This window comes from Cyprinodon variegatus, unplaced genomic scaffold (assembly GCF_000732505.1).
Source record: "Cyprinodon variegatus isolate N-32 unplaced genomic scaffold, C_variegatus-1.0 Scaffold208, whole genome shotgun sequence".
Lineage (NCBI taxonomy): Eukaryota > Metazoa > Chordata > Actinopteri > Cyprinodontiformes > Cyprinodontidae > Cyprinodon > Cyprinodon variegatus.
Window position 1 is genome coordinate 926,046 of NW_015150661.1, and position 10,317 is coordinate 936,362.

Below are 10,317 nucleotides of genomic sequence, written 5' to 3' on the forward strand. Positions count from 1 at the left end.
AAGGGTGATCCTTGCTTCCCTCTAAACTGGTTTGTTGTTTTGTAAACTTGGCAGTTTGCCTTTGTCTGACTCACTGTTTTCCTATGCAGGCTTTTGTCCGGATATGCACGCAAAGTTTTTCTTGAGAATTGTTTTCATCAAGGCTACGGGTAATGCTATCAAAGCCAGTTGAATTGAACGTCATCCTTTAATGAGTTTTGGCTATTTCTAACAGGTGCAGACAAAAAAGAAGTAGTATTGCAGCACACAGTAAAAGTTGCACCAATTAACCTTCCATATGATACCAAAGTGTTATAAAATAAGACTGGCAGCATTGTTTTCTCTGGAGTTATTCATTACTGATAAAAAAGAGACAAGTTTTATACGAAGTATGTTATACATTTATATTTAGATACATTAAATCATATTTCCCAAATATAATTTAATGTAGCCAACAGCTTTAAATAACATGGTTATTATTATCAAATGCATCTGTTCTGTAAATGCATTTTGAGATTTCTTAGAGAATGTTAGTGAACAAACTCCAACATTAACTACAAGATAAAAAAGCAACAGTTCAGAGACAAGTCAGAACATCTTGGTGAGCTTATTGCAATTCATATCCAAAAAACAATAATGTTTCGACTGTATCAATACAATGCAGCATGGGCGCTTCTAGACAGGGGCCCACAGGGGCCAGTGCCTCTGTTGATTTGGTCCTGGCCACTTTTATGGCCCCCTGTACTGAAGACAGTTCAACCTGGAGAGATTCACACATAGAAAAGCTTGAATTAGAAATGTTTTATTCAGTTCAATTCAGTTTATCTATACAGTGCTAATCCACAACACATCCCACACAGAAGAACCAAGATCAGTGTGATAGGCCCTCTGCCGAGGCCAACTGAGTTTTAAAGAGATAGAAGCAGATATTGACATGAATGAAAATAAGGTAATTGGTGCTTCGGCCCCGGCAGAAGACTTTGATGCTAAGGATCAACATTCGCTGATCAACTAACCTACGAAAAGGATTGGAGTCCTACCTCCAGGGTCTGAAACTGGTGGAGGAATAAGCCAGAGGGAGAAAGAGGAGATGGAGGAAATAAAGCAAAGGTGGGTGAATGTTTGCTGGCATGCGGGAGGGAAGCTAGATCAAGAGCTAAATGAAGATTATTTAGAAAAATCATCGGCTACTAAGGAGGAGCGGTCCCAATGTCGATTGGCAGAGCTGAATGAGGGACATTACATGTGAAGCTGATAAGGGTCTACCAATTTTATTTTTTGTATTATTTTCATAATAAATTATACATTTATGACAAATTAATTATAATATGAGCTGGAAAAGAACCTCCAACTGATTGGTATTGTTAACCAATTGTTTTATTTTATATATTATTTAAAAATTAAGCATCACTGTTGGACATTTTCTAGATGGATGGACCCAAGGCCATAACTACCATTGAGGTCATGTACTCTATTTTTTTATCTATTTATATTTACCTAAATCTTGATATATAAACCGAAAATATTTTACAGAGAAACTGACTTTAGGACAATGATCTAGATCTCCCACGAATGTGAAGTCTTTTATATTTGTAGACTTAAGATTAGCGTGACTATCTCATGTAGCTAAGATTAGTGTGACTATCTACAAATGTAGGCGGAGGGCAGTTTAAGTTGTGGATGACAGTAAGAAAAACTGTATTTTCATGAGGAAGTATTTCAGCCCAGCGAGCTACAAAACAGCAAAGGGACTTCGAACCAAAGTTGATTTAACTCCAGTGTTTATTCAATTTACACCAGTTGAATGAACAATCATTATGCAGCTGATATGTTAGCGACGTCTTCGGCTGAAAATGAAGCATTTATTCAGCGTTGGTTTCTCAGTGTTGGATACTGAACCTTTTCTATAATTCTGCTGGATGCCAGAGCTCAATGCAGCAAGACGGCACAGAGCAGATTGCGCAAGAAAGGAGGCAAATCTTGCTTTTGCTCCTAAAGACTCTGAAAATGGTCGGATTTAAATAATGAAATTTAAAATATTTTCTGGGGAGCACGCCGCTGAGCCCACCTACAAGTGGCTGACTTTTGATCTCAGTATTTTTTGGGACCTGCGTAAGGCCCTTGATGGACCACAAATAGTAGCTGTTGTTTATTTTGATTTGTTTTTTGTCTAATATTTCACAATATTTTTCATAACTGGTGTCCTCTGGAGTTTTGAAGGTCCAGGCACTCATAAATTTAGTGATCGTTAGATTGCTTTGTATAAAATGGATTGACATTGCTGGACATTAATGTTACATTACTCAAAACCATTCTTTGTCTTGTGTTCTTAACCATCACCATGGAGACTGGGGACAGTCGTAACACTTTTCCTTTCCTCTCTGTTATTTCAAGCTTATTGGACATACACAAAACCATTCACATCTGTCTGCTAATCCAGGTAGCATTTAAATAAATATGATTACATATGATATATTTTTTACAAGATTTAATGAAAAAAAAAGTCAACTATTGCAGCTGACCTCATTCTGGGTACGGTTGTGACACATCTCAGGAAGAGTTACAACATGTCATGAATAGATAAAGTTTCACAAATCAACTTTTGTTTATTTTATTTTGTCTCAATGACTGTATTATTCTGAGAAGTTGTATTGTTTAAAAAACTTGAACAACTGAACTGTAACCCTGGGCTGTCCAAAAAGTGGACATGCACTGGCTTCCTAAAATGAAACAATGATATTTTGAAAATATCACTTTTACAAAACTTCCCAAATTAACACGGTAACATTACTTATATGTATATATAGATATTAACACCATACAACATGCAAGTCTAAAACACTAATAAAAATCTCATTAAAACAGACCTTTAGGAGCAGACATTTTAAATTTGTTCTTGTTCTTTTTTCTTATTTTTATAATGGACATCCAAATGACAACAATCTTTCAAAACCTCCCCCTCCCCCTTGGTTATAGTCACAGTTGTGGCATGTATAAAAATCAACACCAGCTACTGAATGCAAATATGACTTGCCCAGGCCTTGCACATTTAACACTGCAGCCACACTCCCATGGATTTTGAATAGCTAGCTGTCAGTTCTTACAAAACACTGTGTCAAAGCTGATACACATATTTCAGCACTTGCTAACCATGTGACTTTAAAATCGACAATGTTTAAATCAAACTCAGTTGTTGTTAATGCATACAAATGACAATAATAGCATCACAACAATGCATCAAATTAAAATAATTACTTCCTCACCTCAAAAACATGTTTTGTGGAATTAAGATGCTCTGGAATGTGTTTTCAAAATCAAATTATTGCTCCTACCTCATGTTCCTAGATCTTATCCCTTCCTTTGTTTCTATGTTGCTCAGACAAATGTGTCCACTGCTGCACCTACAGAATCAGTTTGAAGGAGAGTAAATAAAAAAAAAAGATTCTGCTGTAGACCCTTAACTGCTTAAGAAAAGTTCTGCAAAACCCAATAAATAGGTCATAAGCAAAGTACCAAATACTTAAAAAGGAAATACTTCAGTTAAAAATAAAAGAAAAATCTGTGATCTTTATTCTAAATAAATAAAACATTAAACCTAATACTTTCTTTTTAAATCATTGCTATTTTTGATTATTTTATTTTATGGCCAGCTGCTGAAGACATCAGAGATTCTTTTATCTCTGCTTTTTCACAGTTATTCTTGCTACAAGCAAGTTGGTCATAGTGATTTCAGTTTGTAAGGTGATCTGGAGCTGACTTTTTATTATACGATATTAAAAATAGATTTTAGGCTTGATTTCTCAAACTATTTGAAGAAAAAAGAGAGATTTTAATAATTAGTAATATATATATATATTTTTTTTTTTTTTTTTTTTTTTTTTTTACCAGCGAATATTGAAATTTTTAAATTGATTTCTGATGTTGATTAAGAGAATGAGATATGTAGTATTTTTTAATCAGATAGCGTTTATGGATAATGCAAAGTGCAAAAACTAGTGCCTAAAAGAAAAGTCTGGTGTGTAGCACATGTAAAAACCATCTGTTAAAGATTCACAGTTCATCAGAGTTAGTTTTAAGTGACTGCAGATCAAATATGTTAAGGTCTTATCTGCAGTTAAACACATTTTTCCTGTCTAGTGCTCTGATTCAAGAAAATATTAATCTCATTCTCATCCTTGGATCAGATTTATTATAACCCATAAAAGCAATATTTTCAATATATATGGGATGTCAAAGTTGAAAATGATCAGAAAATACTAAAATTAATCATGTTTAATTTATATCTATAGCTGAAATCTGCTGCAACCAGAAGTCCAAGGTATTGAACAGGTAAACAGTTCAACCAGTTCAAGGTTATTTAATTTCAATATACAATACAATAAAGTTTTTACTTAGAAAAAATATCAAAGGAGCATAGAAAGTGCTTAAATATGTTTTTCTATATAACTTTGGAAAACAAACTTTTTATCACTTCTGCAACTGACAAAGACAAGTAAAGATAAAATCAGAATTCCAAACATGAACTGATATTTTTTTTTCTTTCATTTTCTTAGCCACTATATTCAGAAAGTTCTCATGTTTCAGCAGCTTACCATAACATACTCAACTAAATTACAATAAACAGTAAGGGATCAGATAACCCAGAGCCCCTCCCACTCAACATATCCTGTATAAAATACCTGCTATTAGTTTACTTTCATTTTAGCTTCCAGCATTCAGGCCCCTGGTGTAGTTTTAATCTATGATTTTTTTATCAAACATGGCGATAACACTCCATCTTCTCCTGTTACTGGTAAGGACTAATCTTACTATTGGTTCTAGTCATAGGTCATCATATTTTTAACATTTTTAACCATAACTGTTATCTGATTAAACTGCAAAGACTTTACGCTTTTATTACTTTGTGAAAACCCATATTTGAAATTTCTAGATTAAAAAACATAATAATTAATATAAAAGGGTTGATTTCATCTGGTAGGTTGAGATTATCTTCTTAAGTGCAAGATAACATAATATGCCTATTTAACACCTTGCAGAGTCTTGGAGTGCAGTTATCCCCAGCAGACTTTTTGCAGCGGCAGAAGAGGAACTGGATTATACAAACTTTAACTATTGATGAAGGTTACAGTGGAATGTTTCCATATTATTTAGACCAAGTAAGTATTCAAGTATAAAGTTATAACTGAATAACATAACATAAAAACACAAAAGGAACTTTTATTTTATTCCAGATTGATATTGACCCAAGTTTAAATATTCTGGAAGTTACTGGTCAAGGGATTGACGAAGAACCTCGAGATTTACTAGAAATACATGAAAAGTCAGGACGAGTTTATGTCGTTGGTCCTGTGGATTATGAAAAATATCAGATTCTAAAGGTAGGAGGAAGAAAATACATTTAAAAATTGATATCTTCAAGGATTAGAGTTTTTTTTTTTTTCTAATAGTCCAACAGTGTTTCTTAATTAACCAATTCTTGTACTTCCCCCTCAGCTGTTAATTAAGGGAGCAGGTAAAAACAACCAGACAGTAGTTAGGGTGGGCATTAATGTTGAAATAACTGATGCAAATGACAACCCACCTATATTTGGCCAAACAACATATGAGACCACGATAATGGAGTCAGTGTTACAAGGTAAGGTTGTTATTTTCTATTTTTCCATTTCAGTTTTATGAACAAAATGCTCACAGTTATAAAAAAATATATATCTCTAACATCTGGCAGGTACTGGGTTGATAAATGTCACAGCAACAGACCTTGACATGACAGAGAAGAATAGAAATTTTAATTTTAGAATAGAATCTGTGACTCCCGAACCAGAGGACTTGGAGTTTTTTATAAATGAGGTGCCTTATTTTAATACTGGAACAATATCATTTAAAGGATGCCTGAACAGCAAGGTAAGAACGCCTATAATTTGGAAACGTGATGGCAAATTAAACTGGTTGGAAATTCAGTTGCTCTTATGATTTTGTTTTTTCTAAGGATTTAATTACACCAGGAAAGTCATTTGGTCTGCTTCAATTCACTTCATACAGTTTGCTTTAAAATTGTACTGTTTGCAACTGGACTGTACCTTGTGACAAACCCAAACATGATAAGTATTTCTCACATTGAATAAAAGTGATAAGGAGTACAAAGCAAGGAATTAAAATGAGTCATTTGTTTATGCCAGCGTTTCCTCTAAATTTAATGTTTTATTTTGTTTTAAAATATGCGGAATTATTTAATTATTCCTTATTGAGCTCAGCCAATCGACGTTGGGACCGCACCTCCTTAGTGCCCGATCATTTTTCTTTTGACCAATTTTTTGAACAACTTTTACAGTTTGTCTCAGTCATTGGAAAATTGACCTTTTCCCAGAATCACTTTCCCCAAAATGTTTTGCAGATAACATTGCAGATAAACTCTATAAAGTTGACTATCCTGGTGGGAAAAATTATTTTAGACCCCCCTGAAAGCAGCTTTCATATTTTGTGGCTTGTTGTTTATCCAAATTCATATCAAATTATGACCTTCATGCAAGCTATGCTCTCATTTAATTTAATTTGGCCCTGGATCTGCATTACACATGTTGTAAAAAACAAAAAATTGCATATCTATTAACCTTCACCTCCTTTATTGTGCCATTGGATTGCTTGGATTGTAAAGTTCGCAGTACACTGCTGATGAAAAAGCACTATCCATAAGTGACAAAAAGTGAACAATTCCGATATGTAATTACAACTATCCGTTGCAACAATGATGGTTAAAAAATATAGAAGAATAATAAACTTGTTTATTCGACATATGCAGCATGAATACTATAAAACGTGAATGCTGACCCAAGTTACAGCTAATTACTTTTACTCAACAAGCAAGACATGAACTACTGTGCATTACCTGGATGATCAGAGAAACAGAGAGAGAGACTTTTATCGGAGCTTAAGTTAAATTTACAAGCTCCAGCAGTGATAAAACTACAGTAGTAGGAATCCTCTATGGGAGCTTCTAGCTTAATTTAAATCAGGTTTTGAAAGAGATCTGGTGTTTATATTGAAAAACCAGAGCATTTAAGTGCCTAAAGATATAAAAAAAAATTTTTCTGATCCAATTATACGTACACGTTGACAAAAAAAAAAAAAAAGGTTTTGCTACATAAACTGGAAAACATAAAATCTACTGTTGGCAGTAAGACATAATAGAAGAAAGAAAAACACAAGCTTCCCTTTTCCATGTATCCTGGATAACCTTAAACATACAGCTTTGGTTTGTTTAAATAAAGTATTTAAAAGAATGGAACCCAATTGATCTTAAATATACTGTTTATTAGAAGCTCTCCTTTCTGAATGGTATTTATAGTATTATATAAATTAAACTAATTAAGTAGGAATACAATTTTATTGAGAAAATAACTATAATATTATTCCTGATAATTGGATAAAAGTAATTGTTTAATCTTTAAAAGCTGTTAGCTAATATGCTGTGTATATGTATGAAAAGTATTTGGTTTAATGAATAAATAGCCATTATAGCCTTTGACCAGTAAATACTTCATAATGATGTCAATCCTCTATAATTTAGTGGTGCCACCACTGAAACTGGGCCTATGGGTGCTATTTCAATGGTACTCTGTGTTTATTTTACATTTTCATGTAAGGTTGTTTAGGTTTTAATATTTGTCTTAAAACCGTCCTAGTGCATCCCTTAGTGGTACCATGGTCAATGGTTATTGCAGTCTAATTTTCCACCTACGGTGCGGTACAGGCCTTTGTCACCGGTACAGGTTTTCATCATCATAGCCCCACATTGTGGTACAGATAAAACTCATTCAGGCATATGCTTGCACAGAAAGCTATCTGGCACTGCGCTGCCTTGGCAGCGCCAGCGTCAGTGATCAAAATGATAAGACTCTTGCTCACTAGATTCCATGACATCTCCCTCAAACTGCAGTATGAACTGCGATGAAATCTCTATGACATCAACAGATTTTTCCATCCCGTAACTACCCCCCTCATAGCTTCGTGGCTAAGCTAACCACCCATCCACACTCTGAACTGTGCTCCTCAGGCTCCATTCGCACCAAAATATAGGAAGGCACTTTTCAATGTATTTGGAGTAGGGATATGTGTTACAATTTAAGACCCTAATCAATGCAATTGACACTAATGAAAACTTAGGAGGAAATTATTTTGTAATGTTTGACATACAGCTTGTCCTCTTTAAGCAAAGAAAAGTTTCCTGATTTCAAGCAACCTTGTATAAGAAATGTTGTTCCAAAAGGCTCATGTAATAATCTCTTTTTTAAAGTGATAAACTTATCTTTATAAAAGTCAGGCTATTTTAAAAAAAATATGATTTATATACCCCACAGAAAGCAGACAAATACACCCTTATAGTGACGGCAACTGACCATGGAAAACCTACGGCACTCTCCAGCTCTACCACCGTAACAATTAACATAGAACATGGAAACAGACATCATCCAGTGTTTACAAACAAAACTGTGAGCTTTTCTAAATTCAACTTTCCTATACAACTTTGAAAAAAATAAATTTGAACACATTTAACGTCACATCTTTAACATTTTTGCACGCCAGGGCAAAGTGAATGTAAAAGAAGGACTGCAAGGTGTTGTTTTCTCCCGCCTACAAGTCAAGGATGAAGATACCAGAGGTACGAGAGCCTGGAAGGCAAAGTATGAAATTCATGGAGACAAAAACAACAGCTTCAGAATCGTAACTGATCCCCAAACAAACGAAGGATTACTCTATGTGGATAAGGTACCATCTCTCTAAAGCAAAACATCACATTTTTTTCTATATGTTTCAAAGTTTAAAGAAAGTATAGTGTTTTGAAAAAAAGAAAAAAAAACTTTGTTAAGATCTTTTTTTTTTTTTTTACTTAAAATTATCACAATGCTTAGTTTGGGTTTTGTTTCGTGTTTTTATTTTGGATCATTCTCCTGTTAACCTTTTCTTTAGGTTTTCCCTGACCACATTTACTAACTTACCAGTCAAAATAAGTTCTACCCAAATCTTTGGGAAACTCTGAGGATAGTTTTCACTCCTGCTGTGATTATTACAATTAATTACAAACCCCTCTAGCGTGTGAGACCCACTACAGAAGCTGTGGAGTGACATTCTACACTTTTTTAATGGAGGGACACACCAAAAGCTCACCCTTGTCAAATAAGCTGAAATGAACAAACATGTGGAACATTTCACCTAAAACAGAGCTTAAAGAAGACTGTGTTCGCAAGGTAGTATGAATTCTTTTGAGAAGTAAAATATGGCTCACACCCCTTTCACTCTAAAGAGCAACTGACAACAGTTGTCAACAGAGCTCATCCAGTCAAGGAAAAACAAAGACATTAGATGTCTCTGCCGAGGGGATAGACTGGTAACTGGACTAGAAATACCCTGCTTTTAACATAACAGCAAAATAAGCTGTATTGTTAAATTGAACTACCCTGCCTGTACAGCAGAAAGCCTGAAACCTCCATGTCCGCTTTAACTAGAGCTGTAGTAAATAACTCCATACCTTTAATTTTAAGAGCTAAGTATTTAACATTAAATTCCATTTTGTTTCCCCTTCTTTTCAGGAAACTTGAATTTTATTTAATTGTTTCCCCCTTTTGTACAAATTATCATTTTTATTTATTGAAGCTGTTTCATTGCCTTTTTGTTGTGGCACAACAGGCTATTTTTGGACTTTGCAGATGCAATTGGAACCAAAAGTATAAACCACGTAACACTTTTAGTCTAAATAAGCTGCACACTTTTATATTTAATTACTTTAAGTAACACTAGGTTATGTATACAAAAGGTAGACTGTAAACAGTACTGCTAGAGTTGCAATGAGTTTACAGTAGGTGTGTGAAAAATCTGATCGTCAGACTTTTGCAGGAATTTGTATTATCGCCAAAATTAGAGGACCCTAAAGTGTATTTTAGTTAGGGACATTGCTGTCTAGAAATATTACTGTGAGATGTTAGATTTCCGCCCCAGTTTTTTTTTTTTTTTTTTTGTACCTCAGTTAATCCCCATCTGTGCTAATCAGTAACCTTCCCTATATTTACTGCTGATCTTTATTCTGCTGCCTGAACTCAGAAGGTTTCTATGTTGTCAAACACATCTCCTCAATATGCTCTTTATATATGTTTGAGTTGCTTTTTTGTCAATTTTTTTAAAATTTTTAAAAAGATTTTTTTAAACTTTGTGATTTAAATGTATTGATGTGATAGAATTATATTTTTAGAGGCAGATACATAATGTTTTGGGGATGTAGCTCAGTGGTAGAGAGCATGCTTCGCATGTATGAGGTCCTGGGTTCAATCTCCACTCAATATTATCACT

General features: G+C 34.1%; 1 protein-coding gene across 6 annotated transcripts in view; it reads left to right on the top strand.

The window, feature by feature from the left end:
- Positions 1–4,690: 4,690 nt before the first annotated feature.
- Positions 4,691–10,317, top strand: part of LOC107088144 (cadherin-like protein 26) — a 13,834-nt gene continuing 8,207 nt past the window's right edge. For all 6 annotated transcript variants that reach the window (XM_015380120.1, XM_015380121.1, XM_015380122.1 and 3 more), the window contains exons 1-7: positions 4,691–4,771; positions 5,016–5,135; positions 5,211–5,357; positions 5,473–5,614; positions 5,705–5,880; positions 8,334–8,465; positions 8,560–8,742. In XM_015380120.1, the coding sequence (XP_015235606.1) occupies positions 4,721–4,771; positions 5,016–5,135; positions 5,211–5,357; positions 5,473–5,614; positions 5,705–5,880; positions 8,334–8,465; positions 8,560–8,742 (951 nt within the window). In that variant the 5' untranslated portion in view covers positions 4,691–4,720. The remainder of the gene's footprint in view (positions 4,772–5,015; positions 5,136–5,210; positions 5,358–5,472; positions 5,615–5,704; positions 5,881–8,333; positions 8,466–8,559; positions 8,743–10,317) is intronic.